Source organism: Rhinoderma darwinii, chromosome 1, assembly GCF_050947455.1.
Source record: "Rhinoderma darwinii isolate aRhiDar2 chromosome 1, aRhiDar2.hap1, whole genome shotgun sequence".
Lineage (NCBI taxonomy): Eukaryota > Metazoa > Chordata > Amphibia > Anura > Rhinodermatidae > Rhinoderma > Rhinoderma darwinii.
The window spans coordinates 266,359,735-266,379,301 of NC_134687.1; the positions used below are offsets into that span (position 1 = coordinate 266,359,735).

The 19,567-nt window shown below is 45.1% G+C and overlaps 1 protein-coding gene across 9 annotated transcripts in view; it reads right to left on the reverse strand.

The window, feature by feature from the left end:
* ADGRL3 (adhesion G protein-coupled receptor L3) overlaps positions 1 to 19,567 on the reverse strand; it is a 2,099,109-nt gene that overhangs the window by 1,436,638 nt on the left and 642,904 nt on the right. For all 9 annotated transcript variants that reach the window (XM_075863876.1, XM_075863871.1, XM_075863866.1 and 6 more), the window contains exon 8: positions 15,081 to 15,383. In XM_075863876.1, the coding sequence (XP_075719991.1) occupies positions 15,081 to 15,383 (303 nt within the window). The remainder of the gene's footprint in view (positions 1 to 15,080; positions 15,384 to 19,567) is intronic.

The following is a 19,567-nucleotide window of genomic DNA, read 5'->3' on the forward strand; positions in this document are numbered from 1 at the left end:
TAAATCTGGTTTACTTTGTGGTGTCAAGTACCAGAAATAAAAGATTTTTCTAGCATTTTCTAGATGATTAATAAACTTTAGATATATTGTAGTGAGCAGTTTGCCATTGGTCCTCAGAGATAGAAATATGAAGGATATTTTTGTAATGACGGGGTAGGGAGACAGACAGGTGAGCCCTAATCTACCCGCCACTCAGTCCCTGCCTACTTGCAACAGCCCGTCCTAGGCGACGGCGTACAACTGGGCGACGGTCCCTACGCTCAATAAGTGCACGACAGACAATCAGACAAGGGTACACAGAAGCTAAGGGAAATGGGGCAGTTGCCCACGGCAACACAGTGAGCAACAAGAGTAGTGAACGAGCTGAGTCAAACCAGGAGTGCACGAGGTACAAATCGCAGAGCAGGAGCATAGTCAGTAAAGCCAGGGTCAAAAATGAAGCAAGGTCAATAATCATAGCAGGAGCAGCAGAGCCAGGAAACAGAAAAGAATCACAGGCAAAGGAGGAGCAGGAAATGCAGGTATAAATAGACAGAGGGCGGGAGCTAGCTCCGTCTGGCCAGGCTGTGATAGGCTCTCCCACTCCTCAGCCTCCCAGCCTGACAAGGTAGAAGATTGTGTCACTCTCTCAGACTTAGGAGCAGGTGCAGACTGATTACCCACGGGCGTGGACACAGAAGCTGTGTCTGGAAGATCCTTTACAGTACCCCCCCTTTTAAGAGGGGCCACTTTACCCTTTCTAGGTGGACCTGGCTTATTGGGGAAGCGAACATGGAACCTCCTGAGCAATACCCCAGCATGAACATCCCGGGCGGGTACCCAAGTCCTCTCCTCAGGCCCGTATCCTCTCCAATGGACCAGGTACTGGAAGGAGCCTTGGACCATCCTGCTGTCCACAATCTTGGCCACCTCGAATTCTACCCCTTCAGGGGTGAGAACAGGGACCGGAGGTTTCCTCGAGGGAGGCAAGGACGGGGAGCAGCGTTTAAGGAGGGAGGCATGAAACACGTTGTGTACTCGAAAAGACGGGGGTAACTCCAGTAGGAAGGAGACAGGGTTAAGGACTTCAATGACCTTATACGGCCCTATATATCTATATATCGGGGAGCAAATTTTTTGGACGGGACTTTAAGGCGCAAATTTTTAGAAGATCGCCACACCAGATCCCCGACCACAAACAAGAAGTTAGCAGAACGTCTTCTATCTGCCTGAGTCTTTTGTATGCTCTGGGACGCCTCTAGGTTCTTCTGAACCTGGGCCCAGACTGTGCACAGTTCCTGAAGAACGACATCTACCTCGGGATTGTTGGAACTACCAGGTGAAAACAGAGGAGAACCGTGGATTAAACCCAAAATTACAGAAAAAGGGGGAGACCCCTGACGAGTTACTGACCCGTTTATTAAGGGAAAATTCAGCGAGGGGAATGAAGGAGACCCAATCATATTGACAGTCAGAGATAAAACACCTTAAATATTGTTCTAGAGACTGATTAGTCCTCTCAGTTTGGCCATTAGTTTCAGGATGGAAGGCCAAGGAGAAGGACAGATCAATCTCCAACTTTTTACAGAAGGGCTCTCCAAAACAATGAAACAAATTGTACCCCTCTGTCAGAAACAATATTGACAGGAACCCCATGGAGACGCAGGATGTGTATGACAAACAAGGTAGCTAACGTCTTAGCATTGGGTAGTTTCTTGAGGGGCACAAAGTGGCAAATCTTACTGAAACGGTCTACTACAACCCACACCACCGACTTGCCTTGAGATGGAGGCCAATCGGTGATAAAATCCATGGAGATATGGGTCCAAGGTCTCTGGGGAATGGGCAAAGAACATAGTAAGCCCACTGGTCGGGACCTGGGAGTCTTGGACCTAGCACAAATTTCACAAGCGGCCACGTAGCCTTAACGTCTTTAAGCAACCCAGGCCACCAATAGTTTCTGGCAATGAGATGCTTGGTACCCAGGATGCCCGGATGGCGAGATAGTGCAGAGTGATGATTTTCCCTGAGTACCCTTAGCCGGAATTGCAGGGGAATGAACAGCTTGTTCTCAGGAAGGTTCCCGGGAGCTGAACCTTGATCAGCCGCAATTTCGGAGACTAAGTCAGAATCAAGAAAGGAAGTGATTATACCTGGAGGCAAAACACATGCAGGATCTTCCTCCGAAGGAGGACTGGCCATGAAGCTACGCAACAGTGCATCAGCCTTAATATTTTAGACCCAGCCCTATAGGTGACCAAAAAGTTGTATCTAGTAAAAAAATAACGCCCATCGAGCTTGTCTCGGGTTTAGCCTCCGGGCAGATTCTAAGAAAACCAGATTCTTGTGGTCAGTAAGGACCGTTACCTGGTGCTTAGCCCCCTCCAGGAAGTGGTGCCACTCTTCAAATGCCCATTTAATGGCTAAGAGTTCGCGGTTGCCAATATCATAGTTACTCTCAGTGGGCGAGAACTTCCTGGAGAAGTAGGCACAGGGACGGAGATAGGTGAGGGACCTGGTACCCTGGGACAAGACAGCACCCAATCCCACCTCGGAGGCGTCAACCTCCACGATGAATGGCTCCATTTGGTTAGGCTGAATCAGCACAGGGGCCGAGATAAAGCACTTCTTAAGGACTTCAAAAGCCTGGACCGCCTCTGGAAGCCAGTGGAGGAGGTCAGCACCTTTGCGAGTAAGATCCGTAAGAGGCTTAGCGATGACCGAGAAGTTAGCAATAAATCTCCTGTAATAATTAGCAAACCCCAGGAAGCACTGTAACGCCTTCAGGGAGGCAGGTTGGACCCATTCAGCAACAGCCTGAACCTTGGCAGGGTCCATGCGGAATTCATGAGGAGCGAGGATTTGACCCAAAAATGGTATCTCCTGCACCCCAAACACACATTTTTCGGTTTTAGCAAACAGTTTGTTTTCCCAAAGGACCTGGAGCACCTTCCTGACATGCTCAATGTGGGAGGACCAGTCCTTGGAAAGCACAAGTATGTCATCAAGGTACACTAGAAGAAATACCCCAAGGTAGTCTCTTAAAATCTCATTTATGAAATTCTGGAAGACCGCGGGATCATTACACAACCCAAAGGGCATGACAAGGTATTTGAAATTACCTTCGGGCGTGTTAAACGCAGTCTTCCACTCATCCCCCTCTTTGATACGGATAAGGTTATAAGCCCCCCGTAGATCAAACTTAGAGAACCATTGAGCCCCCTGAACCTGATTGAAGAGATCAGGAATCAAAGGAAGGGGATACTGGTTCCTTACAGTGACCTTATTCAAGTTTCGGTAGTCAATGCACGGCCTAAGACCACCATCCTTCTTCCCTACGAAGAAGAAGCCAGCACCTACCGGAGAAGTAGAGGGGCGAATGTAACCCTTGGCCAGGCATTCCTGGATATACTCTCTCATGGCTTCACGTTCGGGACAAGAGAGATTAAATATCCTACCCTTAGGGAGTTTAGCTCCTGGTACCAAATCAATTGCGCCATCGAATTCTCTATGAGGAGGTAACACTTCGGAGGCCTTTTTAGAAAAAACATCAGCGAAGTCCTGAATAAACTCAGGTAGAGTGTTCACCTCCTCAGGGAGAGAGATAAAATTAACAGAAAAACATGACGTCATGCATTCATTACCCCATTTAGTAAGATCCCCAGTATTCCAGTTAAACGTGGGATTATGCATCTGCAACCTGGGAAGGCCTAAAACTAAATTGGACGATAATCCCTGCATCACCAGTACAGAGCACTGCTCCAAATGCATGGAGCCAACAAGGAGTTCAAAAACAGGGGTATGCTGTGTAAAATAACCATTAGCAAGAGGAGTGGAGTCGATACCCACTACCGGGACAGGTTTAGGCAAGTCAATCAATGGCATAGCTAGAGACATAGCAAATTCCACAGACATAATATTAGCAGAAGACCCTGAATCCACGAAGGCACTGGCAGTGGCAGACCTACCCTGAAAAGAGACCTGAAAGGGAAGCAAGATCTTATTAGGTTTCATATATACGGGAAATACCTGTGCGCCCAAATGACCTCCCCGATGGTCACTTAGGCGCGGAAGTTCTTCCGGCTGCTTATTCTTACACCTAGGACAGTTGTTCACTTGATGCTTGTCATCCCCACAGTAGAAGCAGAGACCATTCTTCCTGCGGAAACTCTCTACGTTGTTGGGGAGAGACGGAGGCCCCGAGTTGCATAGGTTCATCCGAGTTTTCCGTGCAAGAATGAAGCAACGGAACCTCGGGAGCCATCATGGGGGGGTCAGAGGGGAAGGCACAAAAACGTTCCAGTCGTCGTTCCCTGAGACGTCGGTCAAGACGTACCGCTAAAACCATAACCTGATCTAGGGAGTCAGAAGAGGGATAGCTAACTAACAGGTCTTTCAGGGCGTTCGACAGACCCAATCTAAACTGGCACCTCAAGGCAGGGTCATTCCACCGAGAAGCTACATACCACTTCCTAAAGTCAGAACAGTACTCCTCATCGGGTCTCTTACCCTGACGTAAGGTCACCAGCTGACTCTCGGCAAAGGCAGTCTTGTCAGTCTCGTCATATATGAGCCCGAGAGCGGAAAAAAAAAGATCAACAGAGGAAAGTTCAGGGGCGTCAGGAGCCAAGGAGAAGGCCCATTCTTGGGGCCCATCCTGGAGCCGGGACATAATTATACCCACTCGCTGGCTCTCAGAACCTGAGGAGTGGGGCTTTAAACTCTCCTGAAAGGAGAAAAAAGTATTCCGGTCCCCTGAGAACCGGTCAGGCAACTTGAGGTGGGGTTCAAGAGGTGAGGTGGGGGGCACTACCAGGGTAGCATCATGCTGGTTGCCCTTCTGAGCCAGGGCTTGACCTGTAGGGAGAGGCCCTGCATTTGCTGAGCCAGGGTCTCAAGGGGGTCCATAGTTGTGTCAGGGACCAGGGTAGACTAGGTATATGGGCCTGTGATTATGTAATGACGGGGTAGGGAGACAGACAGGTGAGCCCTAATCTACCCGCCACTTAGTCCCTGCCTACTTGCAACGGCCCGTCCTAGGCGACGGCGTACAACTGGGCGACGGTCCCTATGCTCAATAAGTGCCCGACAGACAAACAGACAAGGGTACACAGAAGCTAAGGGAAATGGGGCAGTTGCCCACGGCAACACAGTGAGCAACAAGAGTAGTGAACGAGCCAAGTCAAACCTGGAGCGCACGAGGTACAAATTGCAGTAAAGCCAGCGTCAAAAATGAAGCAAGGTCAATAATCATAGCAGGAGCAGCAGAGCCAGGAAACAGAAAAGAATTACAGGAAAAGGAGGAGCAGGAAATGCAGGTATAAATATACAGAGGGCGGGAGCTAGCTCCGTCTGGCCAGGCTGTGATATGCTCTCCCACTCCTCAGCCTCCCAGCCTGACTGGTAGAAGATCGTGTCACTCTCTCAGACTTAGGAGCAGGTGCAGACTGATTACCCACGGGCGTCGACACAGAAGCTGTGTCTGGCAGATCCTTTACAATTTTCCAATTTTTTCTTAATATCCTCAGATGGATCAATTTTGGGGTCATTTAACAGTTTGTAGCATTTTGAAATACCTATAATGTTGGTTTGTGAGGAAAGCAACCAGCCATCAAGTAGAGAAGGACATAAACCCTTGAAAGGTATTGGCAAATGTCTTATTCGTAGAAATATTTATTCATATTTAGGAATTCCCAATGTGTCAACTAAGTATGAGAAGGAAATAAAGGAGTCATTTTGCCAGAATTGGCCAATAGTTAAGAGTCCTCTATCCTTCCAGTCAGATGCTTCTAGAACGTCTACTGACGAGCTGTACAAATAAGGTTCGATAATTTGGAATTGATAGCTGATGCCTTCCACACTTGCACCACTGCTTTCAAGCTGGATAGATAGGGAGTAAAATATGTTTGAAAGAATAGCAATGCTTTAAAGGGGGAAGAAATGGTGTGTTTACCCAGAAGATGAAGCTCGATGTGAACCCAGAGTTTAGAGGTGTCCTGTGCCAAAAGAGATTTTAATTGATCTAATAGAACTGTTCTATAGTAAGATAGGACTAAAGGAGCATTTAGACCTCCCTATGAGTGGGCAAGTACAATATATCTGCCTTAACTCTGTGTTTCCTATTCCCCCATATAAACGATTGTAGTACAGATTGTAATTTCTTAACCCCTAGGCGCACCACGACACAACTGTACGTCCATGTGGCCAGTGTCTTAGGGACGTACAGTTACTGTGTGGTTCCCGGTGCACACTGTCGGCGAAAGTGTGCACTGGGAACCGGGAGGCCAGCTGTCCCTGACAGCTGACACTCCACTGTATGCCGATCAGCGGCTTATTTCTGCTGATTTCGGCAATTAACCCCTTAATTGCGGTGATCGATTGCAATCACCGCATTCAGGGGTTTCTAGCACATCGGCAGACCTCACAATGAAATTGTGAGGTTTGCAGATGGCTAGTATGGCGATCGGAGGCCAAGTAATGGCTTTCATGTCTGCCATATACGGAAGCCTATCCGGACCAGCCTCCTGATACACTTCCTGTCAGAGTGACAGGACGTCACTGCCGTTCGTAATGCACACTGTCGATGACAGTGTCTGTGACAGTGTCGGTGACAGTGTGCATCGGGAACCGGGAGTTTAGCTGACCCTGACAGCTGACACTCCACTGTTGCCGATCAGCGGGTCATTGCCGCTGATTTTGGCAATTAACCCGTTACATGCGGGGCTCGATTGCGATCTCCGCATGTAGGGGTTTGTAGCACATCAGCAGCCCCCATGCAATTGTGGGGGCTGCTGATGCTTGTGATGGCACCCGTGGGCCAGACAACGGCCTCCGGGTCTGCCATGTACGGAAGCATATGAGGACCAGCTGGTCCTCGTAGACTAACTGTCAGAGTGACTGTGACATCACACTGACAGTTGGAATATGTTACACTACCTAGGTAGTGTAATGTATTCTAGCAGCGATCAGAGCTGCAAGTAAAAAAAGAAAGTGTAAAAAGTAAAGAAAAAAGTTAAAAAAAAGTTCATAAAAATGTTTTACAAAAGTGTAAAAATAAAAGATTTTTTTTCCCTATAATAAGTATCTTATAAATAGGGAAAAAATGAAATCATTAAAAAACAGTACACATATTTGGTATCACCGCGTTCATAATTACCCAATCTATAAAATGATAATGTTATTTTTACCGCACGGTGAACGCCGCAAAAAAAACAAACTAAAAACAATGCCAGAATCACTATTTTTTGGTTACCACCCCTCACAAAATATAGAATAAAAAGTGATCAAAAAGTTGCATGTTCCCGAAAATAGTACCAATAAAAACTACAACCCGTCCCGCAAAAAACAAGCCATTGCACCGCTTTATAAAAAAGTTACGGCTCTCAGAATATGGTGACACAGAAAATAAATTATTTTTATAAAGAAATGATTTTATTGTGCAAACGCTGCAAAACATTAAAAAAACTATATACACATGGTATCGCCGTAATTGTACCGACCCGCAGAATAAAGTAAAATTGTCATTTATAGCGCATTATAAACGCCGTAAGAAATAAATCATTTAAAACGCCAAAATCACTGTTTTTGGTCACCAAAGCTCTAAATAAAATGTAATAAAAAGTGATCAAAAAGTTGCATGTACCAAAAAATGGTACCAATAAAAACTACAGCTCCTCCTGCCACAAAATAAGCCCTCACACCACTCAATTCATGGAAAAATAACAAAGTTATGGCGTTTGGAAGGCAGGGAGTGAAAAACTAAAATGGAAAAGCAAAAAAGGATCAGTCCTGCAAAAGTTAATTAATTTCTATTAAAAAAAAAAATTATTACCACATGTGGGGTATTGTCATACTCGGGAGAGATTGTGTTACAAATTTAGGGCGACTTTTTCTCCTTAATCCCTTGTGAAAATTAAAAAATTCAACATTTTAGTGGACAAAATGTTTATATTCATTTTCACGGCCTAATTCTACTAAATTCTGCAAAAAACCTGTGTGGTATAAATGCTTACTATACCCCTAGAAAAATTCTTTGAGGGGTGTAGTTTCCCAAATGGGGTCACTTTTGGGGTGTTTTCACTGTTTTGTTCCCTCCAGGGCGTTGCAATCGCGACATGGCACTAAAAACCAATCCAGCAAAATCTGCGCTCCAAATTCCAAAATGCGCTCCATCCCTTCTGAGTGCTGCAGTGGGTCCAAACAGCAGTTTATTACTACATATGGGGTATTTCCGTAATCGGGAGAAGATGCTTCACAAATGTTGGCGTGCATTTTCTTCTTTATTCCTTGTAAATATTAAAAATTTCTATGTTTTTTCAGACAAAAGATTTTCATTTTCACAGACTAACTCCAATAAATAAAGCAAAATACCTGTGGGGTCAAAGTGCTAACTATACCCCTAGATAAATTCCTTGAGGGGTCTAGTTTTCAAAATGGGGTCACTTTTGGGGAGTTTCCACTGTTTTGGCACCACAAGACCTCTTCAAACCTCACATGGTGCCTAAAATATAGGGCACTAGGGCCACATGTGGGATATTCTTAAAGACTGCAGGACCTGGGCAATAAATATTGACTTGTATTTCTCTGGTAAAACCTTCTGTGTTACACAAATTTTTTTATTACAAATTAATTTCGGCAAAAAAAGAGAAATTTGTGAAGTTCCCCTCTACTTTGCTTTATTTCCTGTGAAACGCCTAAAGGGTTAAGAAACTTTCTGAATGCTGTTTTGAATACTTTGAGGGGTGCAGTTTTTAAAATGGGGTGTTTTTTTTGTAGGATTCTAATACATAAGGCCCTCAAAACCACTTCAGAACTAAACTGGTCCCTGTAAAAACAGCCTTTTGAATGTTTCTTGAAAATGTGATAAATTGCTGCTAAAGTTCTAAGCCTTGTATAGTCCTAGAAAAATAAAAGGATGTTCACAAAAACTATGCAAATATAAAGTACACATATGGGAAATGGTAACTAGTGACTATTTTGTATGGTATTTACTATCTGTTTTACAAGCAGATACATTTAAATTTAGAAAAATTCAAATTTTTGCAAATTTTCTCTAAATTTTGGTGTCTTTCACGAATAAATATTGAATTTATCGACCACATTTTTCCACTATCATAAAGTACAATATGTCACGAGAAAACATTCTCAGAATCGATTGGATAGGTAAAAGCATTCCGGAGTTATTACCACATAAAGTGACACATGTCAGATTTGAAAAAAATCGGCTGTGTCACAAGGCAAAACAGCACACACCCCTTGTAGATAGTGCCACCCACCCCCCCCCCCCCAGTTGATAGCTCCATTGGGGCTCCCTCTAGGAGTGGAATCCCCAGCCAGAGCATTGCCGACGCTTTGGCCAGGGATTCCTCTGCTGGAGGAGCCCCTGACGTCACTGTCCATACACAGTGATGTTAGGGGATCCTGCTGGACCGGAATGTGCTGTCAGGGGCAACCCCAGACCAGGGTCCCAGAGCGGAGCACTAGTATAGGCTCTGTTCAGGAATTCTGGGGAAGCCTCTGATATCAGTGTCCATATATGGAGTCCTGGAGCAGAGCTGCTTCTAGCACTTTGCCTGGGACTCCAGCTGTGCTCCCGACATCACTGTCCAGCTCTGGGGAAGCCCTAGACAGCTTTCCATATGTGGTCAGCGATGTCAGGGAATTCCACAGATTCCCGGAGCAGAGCCTATACTAGCGCTTTGCCCGGGACTCCGGCTCTGGGGAAGCCCCAGACATCACGTGTCCATATATGGACAGCGATGTCAGGGAATTCCACAGAGTCCCAGAGCAGAGCCAATACTAGCGCTCTGCCCGGGACTTCGCTCTGGGGAAGACAATGACAACACTGTCCATATATGGACAGCGATGTCAGGGAATTCCACAGGGTCCCGGAGCAGAGCCAGTACTAGCACTCTGCCCGGGACTCCGCTCTGGGGAAGTCCTTGAAAACACTGTCCATATATGAACAGCGATGTCAGGGAATTCCACAGAGTCCCGGAGCAGAGCCTATACTAGTGCTTTGCCCGGGACTCCAGCTCTGGGGAAGCCCCAGACATCACGTGTCCATATATGGACAGCGATGTCAGGGAATTCCACAGAGTCCCAGAGCAGAGCCGATACTAGCGCTCTGCCCGGGACTGCGGCTCTGGGGAAGCACTTGATAATACTGTCCATATATGGACAGCGATGTCAGGGAATTCCACAGAGTCCCGGAGCAGAGCCAATACTAGCGCTCTGCCCGGGACTTCGCTCTGGGGAAGACAATGACAACACTGTCCATATATGGACAGCGATGTCAGGGAATTCCACAGGGTCCCGGAGCAGAGCCAATACTAGCACTCTGCTCGGGACTCCGCTCTGGGGAAGTCCTTGAAAACACTGTCCATATATGGACAGCAATGTCAGGGAATTCCACAGAGTCCCGGAGCAGAGCCTATACTAGCGCTTTGCCCGGGACTTCGCTCTAGGGAAGACCCTGACAACACTGTCCATATATGGACATGATGTCAGGGAATTCAACAGTCGATACTAGCGGTTCTGTGTCCCGTGTGCCGCAGATGACAGCCTGCATGTGGCCCGCGGGCTTGAGACCCCTGGGGGTGTAATCTAGGGGTATAATGAGAATTTTTAATTTGTGAAGTGGCACCCCTCTAGGTATCCATCTAGGGGTATAGTATGAATTTTTCATTTGTGCAGTGACTGAGGACAACATGGAAAATCCGCAATGGAGGGAGAGGTAATGGCAGGTTGCACTATCAACCTATTCACCATTGCATTAAAACCAGCCCAAAAAATAAATCAAAAGATGGACTCTCCCTTGGGTTCTTGGTATAGTGAGAGTTTTGTTTTAGGGTTTTTTCACATTTTGTCAGTTAACCCCTTCCCGACATTTGACTTATGCATACGCCAAAGTCGGGTAGGGGAAGTATGGAGCGGGCTCACAATCCCGCTAGTTTAACTCGTTAAATGCTGCGGTCAATACTGACCGCAGCATTTAAATCGTCAGAAAGAGGGGGGCGACCCCCTCTAACAGCTCATCGCGGGGGGCGATGGTTGCTATGGCTGCCTGGGGGCTTAATGAACGCCCCAGGTCCGCCATCTTTGTACACCTATTAAGCCTTGCCTCTAGCAGGGCTTAATAGATGACTGTCAGAATCAAGATATACTGCAATACATTAGTTAGATCGCTGGTTGAAGTCCCCTAGGGGGACTTAGAAAAAAAGTAAAAATGAGTTAAATAAAGTTTTTTTTGGTGTAAAAAAAATAAATAAAATAAAAGTTCAAAAAACCCCCCTTTTCCCATTTTCCCCCTAGAGCATAGTAAAAAAATAAAAAAATACACATAATTGGTATCACCGCGTCCGCAAAAGTCTGAACTAATACAATATATCATTATTTAACCCGCATGGTGAACGCCGTAAAAAAAAAATTGTAAACGCCAGAATGTCTATTTTTTGGTCACCTCATCTCCCACAAAAAATTAAATAAAAAGTGATCAAACCGTCGCATGTACACCAAAATGGTATTATTAAGAACTTCAGCTTATGCTGCAAAAAATAAGCCCTCATAAAACTTAATCGACGGAAAAATAAAAAAGTTGTGGCTCTCGGAATTTGGCGACACAGAATACATTTTCTTTTTTACACTTAGCTTTTTACATGTAAAAGAAGTAAAATATAGAAAAAACTATATATATTTGGTATCGTCGTAATTGTATTGATCCACAGAATAAAGTTAACATGTTTTAATTGCACAGTGAATTCCGTAAAAACGGCGCGCAAAAAACCATGGAGGAATCGCTGCTTTTTTTCATTTTCTACCCCACAAATATTTTTTCTCCCGTTTCCTAGTACATTATACTGCAAAATAAATGGTGCTACGAAAAACTACAACTCGTCCCGCAAAAATCAAGCCCTCATAGTACTATATCGACGGAAAAATAAAGACGCTATGGCTTCTGGAATGTGGAGAGGAGAAAATGAAAATCTGAAAGTTGTTTACGACGGGAAGGGGTTAAAAAAAATTGTCATGGCCAATATGGGAGTCAGAGAATGTGGTTAACGAATAAATAAATTAATATTCCAAGGAGGTATGATATATTTTAAAACAGTTTCATGCACAGGCATTGGTATGTGATGTCCTTCCGAATGCCTCGATGGGGCACAAACCTGGCATTTCTTTGTTTTTTTTTCATTGGGGGGATTTCTGTGAGGAAAAGCTGGCTGGGAATTATGCTGCTGACGGAAGGACCAGATGAACTGTCCTCCCCTTGCTGGTCAGCAAATAGCATGGACTTAATTAATTTATGCTGAATAGCAGGAAAGTATCCCTACTGCCAACATATCTGCAGAAGACAATGGCGTTGTTTAGAGTAACCTGTGTAAGATGGAAAGAAAGCTTCTTATACCACACCTTTGGCTTGCACATGGCACATGGCGCTGTATGGTCTTATGACCTGATATCAGAAAGGTCAACACCACCCATATATTTGTTGTACTCCTGTATGCAAAGTGGTTTGGGGACTTGTGGGGTGGATCTGTGTACAGGGACAAGGCTGCAGCTGCTGTAATTATGTATGAGGACTTTTTATGCTTATATTTCAGGAGCAGCAGATTATTGCTGCAGACAGCTCTGATCTCTCCTGATTTCAGTGTCTGTCCCAGCAAAATCTTGGGGAGGCCCTTCTGATTTTTGTGGATTGTTCCGTACGCCAATGTGGATCTGGACGAAAGAACTTTTAGCAATGGGACACTATTGTAAAAGTTGTCCAGATATAAAATATATACTTTGCTGAGGAAAGGATGAATAAAGTCCCATAAAATGTGTGCACTAATCCCTAGGAATGGGGGGGGGGGAGCACTCTAGGGTAGCGGGCAATTATTGATCTAATTTTATAGCGCCTATTCAATTTTGGGTCCTGTGGTGATGGGCATTGGCTGTTGTTGTTGTAGTACAGGAACTTCACTATCGCTTCAAAACGCATCCTGCTCATTAAAGGGTGCGGTAAAGGGTGCAGTAAAGGGTGGTGTTATATAAAATATCAGGGGGCCAATAGTCTCTAATACTTGTCTTTTTTATGAGACCAAAGCTTAAAAATATGCCCCAAATCTTCCCCATTGTCCGTGTCCAATTTTGGCCTCTCGCATAAAACGAGTGTCGGGGTTCTGGGAGATGAACTGATCCACATATAGGTTGGTTTGCTGGACCATGAAATTTATAATGGTATCACAATTTTATTTTTTTAAATAATCAATGGGGCTGAACCCTGTAGTGTCAACTTGAATAACTGAGGGGGCTGTAAATTCAGACAACTGGGGGGTATAATTGTCCGCAGCTACCCATGTCAGCTCAGGCAGAGCAGGACCTACGGCTCTTCAGTGCTGATGGGGGGGGGAGCAGACTCCGAGTTGCTTGATGCGGGCATAGATGAGAGCTGGAACCGTGCTTCACCTTTGCTCGCCCTGTCCGTATCAGAGAATAGCATGTCATGTGCTTCCTCAGCTGTGAAACCCCTTCTGGCCATATTGGGGGATTTTACAATGGCGTCCAAAATTATTAGTATAGGAGTTACTGGCACCTAAAACTGCACACAAATTATCTGTATAGGAGCAAACTACCAACTAAAAACAATTTTTTTCTTTAAAAAAATGTGTGACTTTTTAAAAAAAACAAAAACAAAACGTTTCTTTACCCCAAAAAAATCCCCGCTGTGCCCAAGTGAGCAACGAAAACGAAATGACGAGCAGCGACCTTGCTGTATTTTAAGACCAGTGAGGATACCCTACCTACCAGGAGAAAATATAGATGACAGGCGGCATTACTACCTAACAGGGAGCTAGCATAGATACTAGTAAAGTTAGAAAATTGTATCTGGGCGCTGCTGGATGAAGGACATAGACTGGAATCTGTTTAAAAGAGTGGTTTTATTTTATAGGGCTACGCGTTTCAACACCGAACAGGTGTCATCCTCAGGCAAGTGTAACAGCAGTACATTATACAGGGGCACATCAGAAAAAGGGAGGGGAAATAAAAGGGAGGGAGAATAAAAGTATGACATCATGTGGTCAATGGGGTGGGATCTAAAGGGTTAAAGTCAGTGTTGAATCGTTTAGGCCCTGCCCATTCACCCTATGATGTCATACTTTTATTTTCCCTCCCTTTTACTGGTGTGTATATAAGCCCCTGTACTGCTGTTACACAAGCCTGAGAAATACACCTGTTCGGTGTTGAAACGCCTAGTTCTATGAAATAAAACATGTCTTTTAAATGGATTCCAGTCTATGCCCTTCATCCAGCAGCGCCCAGATATTCTTGTTTTTCGAACTTTATCTATGCTACATATTGCGGATGCTTTTATGCACAACCAAAACTGCTCAAAGCTACTGTACATAGTTGTGCCTGTTATTAGCACATCTCGCCAAGGTGAGCAGTTATATCTTTCTCTGCCCTTTCTTAACATACCAAAAGGTCTCCACTATGGATCTCTGTGTTTTTATTTCTTAAACAGGTTAACAGGGAACTAGGGTAGTGGGCAATCTAGGGACACAGCAGGGCAATAACAACCGGGTACTGCGATAGGTGATGGCTGGGCATAGGTCATAGCAGGGCAGAAGGGCACTGTGGATGGCTGAACTAATGTATTTGATGACCAGTGGGCACCAAAAGTGGGCAGAAAATGGGCAGATTGATGTTTGTTTTTTTTCACAATTCTCTGACACTTGGAACACTCTGACACCAGCAATCGTCTCTGACAAGATCGCATGACACAACTAGGCTTGTCAGAGATGCCAGTAAAATAAGCCTCCTGCGCTGTGATTGGCCAGTCAGTACTGAGTAGCCAATCACAGCGCTTGCCGGCACAGGACCATTCCGATTGATCCTGTACCAGTGAGTCCTGTTCGGCAACTATCTCTGACAGTTGCGATCGGGTCATTGGCACCGTGTCACTGGTGACAGCTTACAGCTCGGACGTGACGGTATTGTGGGAAGGGATTAAATAATAATAAAAAAAGGCTACAAATCTTTACATATTTTTTGTGCAATCTTAAAAACTGTTTTCTTAATTAACTTATTTAAAAAGGAGAAAAGGACGTGAGACTTACCAACTGTCCCCAAAGGACATGGCTGTTTTGCTGTTTGTCCTTGTCGAGTCTTAAACCACATAATCTCGCGAGCTGCTACAGCCTCACAACTCTCTATGCCAACTGCAGGAAACTGTGATGTAACAGGTGTGGACCATGTAGTGACTTCGACAGAAATTTCAGTTGTAGGAGATAGTGTAGACATGTTCCTATGGGACAGTGTTGATACAGATATGGTCTTCCCTGTGCTGGTAGTTGTTATCCGGTAAGTTGTAGAATAAATGGCTGTACTAGCTCCGTTATATTGTCGTGTTGGATAAAGTTCTAAAAAAAAAACACAAAAAAAACACGTGATATTGATAAATCTCTCTAAACGAAAAAACATTTACATTTTATTCTCTAAAATGTATTTGAAAAGGTAAATTAAAGCAAATACTCCAAAACACTCTGTATGTACCATATGAATAAACAAACATACCTTTGCTGAAATTCTAAAGCACCGTTGCTCCCAGTCTCTTAAAAGACTAGGTAGCATATGAATTTTATTCAAAATCATACAGTCAATGCATACGATATATAGTTATTCATCAATGACATTTTGTTTTAAAATGGCTCAGTGAAAGACTCAATAAAAGAAAGGGGAGAGGATCATTACAAACTAGGATTGGATCATTGGGAGGGGAGTGGCTAGAAGCATAGCTAGGTTCTCCTGCATCGGGGGAAAAGATCTAGATTGACACAACCCTACTTCTTTCCCTACATCTCCTTCCCCCTCAACATGTTTGCTTTCTCTACCAATCAATGAGGTGTACATTTTTTTCACAACTTTTTTCGAGCATAAAACTATTTCTACATTTTACAAGCAATATAGTTCTATAAGGTAGATTAACATAACAATATATTAAAAGAAAATAAATTAAAGAGGCCACACACAGCCCCTTGTAGATAGTGCCACACACAGCACCCTTGTGGATAGCTCCACACACAGCCCCCTGTACAGTGCCACACACAGTCCCCCTGTAGATAGTGCCACACACAACCCCCCTTTGTAGATAGTGCCACACACAGCCCCCCTTGTAGATAGCTCCACACACAGCCCCCTGTAGAGCGCCACACACAGACCCCCCTTGTAGATAGTGCCACACACAGCTCCTCTCTTGTAGTTAACACCATACAGCCCCCCTGTTGTAGATAGCGCCATACAGCCCCCTCTTGTACATAGCACCACACCCCCCTTTTAGACAGTGCCACACACAGACCACTTGTAGATATTGCGCACAGCCCTCCCTTGTACTTAGTGCCACACACTGCCCCCCCTTGTAGATGGTGCCACACACAGACCCCTTGTAGATATTGCATACAGCCCTCCCTTGTACTTAGTGCCACAACCCCCTTCTATTTAGGGCCACCTCCCCCTGTACATAGTGCCACACTGCCCCTTGTACTTAGTGCCACACTGTCCCCCTTGTACTTAGTGCCACACTGCCCCGTCTTGTACTTAGTGCCACACTGCCCCCTTGTACTTAGTGTCATACTGCCCCCCTTATATAGTGCCACACTGATGCCGTGGTACTTAGTGCCACAAAGAACCCTTGTAGTTGATGCCAAACAGCCCCCCTTGTACTTAGTGCCACACACCCCACTTGGACTTAGAGCCACACAACCCCCCTCGCCCTTGTACATAGTGCCACTTTGCGGCCAGAGTGGAGAGCAGTGGCCTACTGCTACCACTCTCTGCTCTGCCTGATGTGACTCACCACAGGAGGAACCAGGAGGTGATGACCTGAGTCACCTGACCTCATGTCACTGAGGTCAGGTGACAGGTCAGGTGAACAGACTGGTCCACTCTCGGGCTGGCACCTACACGAGTCAGAACGCCGCCGCATGACCTCCTGGCTCCTCATAATTCTGATCGCTGCTGCAGCCATCCAGCATATGGGGCGCATATCAGCAGCAATCAGCTGTTTTGATATGGCTACTCTGCAGTGCCCCCCTTCCCTGCATCCTAATTGCACCTGGGAAACATGCCCCGTCTGACCCCTAGTTATGCCCCTGAGAGGGGCATTCTAGGGCTGGGGCCAATTGAAAAATAGAGCTGGTCATCTAGTCCCTTGTGCTGGGATGATCAGTTTACCACCTCCCATTGTTAATAAAAGAGCATTGCTGCTCTATGTTCACGGCAACTTACAATGGCATATTTATACTATCCGCTGGATTTGCCCACCTTTCTTTTGTATCGTTTTCCATTGCACTTTGTTGCCACGGTTCTTCCCACTACCCTGGATGATTTGTTTTGGGAATGCTGCCCAACCAGTGATATAAGTGGCCCTGGCCTGCACATTCACCTTCCTGCTGTGGCCTTATGTTGGAGATAATCAATTTGTGTTACAAGAACAATCAATGAGGTTGCTTTACCTCATTGACCATGCTGCAATTTTGGGAACTGCTCCCTCCAGTGGCCAACACATGGAAATGTTATAAATTAGAATCTAATTTATAATATTTCCTGACTTGTGAAAAAAATTTAAAAAATTAAAACAATGTGTAATCACTTAAATAATAATTGTTTAACTGAAAAAAATAATAATAATTTCTAGTGACACATTCCCTTTAACCCCTTCCCGCAATTTCACGTAACTGTATGTGATGGGATGCGGTCTGTTCCCGCATTTCCACGTACAGTTACATGAACGCTTTAAATTGTCGCCGCACCGGAATGTGCGGTGGCAGTTTAAAACAGACGGCAGTCCGAGACAGCCTAGCAGCTGAGGACGCCGGCCGAGGACCAACAGCTGTCCTCGGCCGGCGATGGCTATGATTGGTCCATCAGTGCAGATGGACCAATCACAGCTTAATTTGACTTTCATAGCTTTACATTTCTGGAAATACGGCTGTCTAAGACAGCCTAGTAACAGAAGATGCCAGCCGAGGACCAACCATAGCTGTCCTCGGCCGGCGATCGCTGTGACTGGTCCATCAGTGCTGATGGATCAATCACAGTTTATTATGACAGTTGGAGAGGGGAGTTTAGTGTAGTCTCCGTCTCTGACCGCTTCACTTCTGTCAGGGAAGCGATCAGAGAAGGAGCTATTTCTAGATAGATTATATCACCCAGCAGCCAATCTACTGAGCCCTATACCTGTCCTGTGCCCTATACAGGTGGCTTGTGCCCTATACAGGTGTCCTGTGCCCTATACAGGTGTCCTGTGCTCTATACAGCTGTCCTGTGACCTATATAGGTGTATTTAGGTGTCCATCACCAGCCATCTGTACCACAGTACCCTTGGTGCCCTATAATAAGACTGGTAGCCTCGTGCGCTGCATCCAGCCTCGTGCGCCGCATCCAGCCTCGTGCGCCGCATCCAGCCCCTCTGTGCCGCATTCATGCTCCTGTGCACCAAGACGTCTGTTACTGCCCAGCGTTTAAAATAAAAAAATTAATCCCGTCATTGACTCGCCACCCTCCTGTGCTTGATTGGCACCAATCAGTCTCATCAGCACTCTGACACACGTGTCACCTGTGATCCTTGCAAATAACTGCCCACCTGTAATTATCCTGTGATACCTGCAAATTACTGCCCAGTGACGTGTGTGAAAAGTGAGGTGTAAAATAAATTCACCCCTTCATTGTCTCATCGCTACCGTCCTGTATTCTGCGCCTAATTGGGATATACCAAACTCCATCCACCTGAGTTTGACACCTGTTACCCGGGAGTTTTTGTAGATAGATTTTAAAAAAATACGTTGGTTTTAGGGAATTAGTTATTCTATAAAATAAAAAATAAAAAAACACAAAAAAAACTCTAAAAAAACAAAAACAAAAAAAGTTTTACGTTACTTTCAACGCCAGTGACACATTGTTACTAAGTTTACAGAAGAAAAAAAATGGCTAAGCGTCTGTATACTGCCAAAGAGGCATGTGCCATGCTCTTTGAGGACTCTGATTCTGGTAGTGGGGATGAGGTGACATTTTTAGTGTCCTCTTCGTCTATTGACTCATCTACTGATGAACCGCCACGTAGGCATCCAAGGGTAGGCGTCAGTAGTGCACAATCGCAGCCCAGTACAGCTGACTCCACATGGATCCCCGCAGATAATTTTGTGCCCCAGGTGCCTGAATTCACTGCGACTCCAGGCATCAATGTAGATACCGCAGGCTTCAGTGAAATTAACTATTTCCAACTGTTCTTCACTGATGACCTTGTAAATTTGATTGTGGCACAAACGAACATATATGCCCAGCAATTTATTTCCCGCAATCCAAATAGTTTTTATGCCTGGCCCCAAAAATGGACCCCCACAAACCCCACTGAAATCTGCAAGTTCTGGGGACTTCTATTGAGTATGGGCATTACCAAAAAACCCACGATACGTTCCTATTTGAACAGAGACATCCTTTATAATTCCCCTCTTTATTTTCTTGCCATGCCCAGGACCCGTTTTTAAATTTTATTAAAATTCATTCACTACAACAATAATGATGAGTGCCCACTCCCAAACGAATCCCT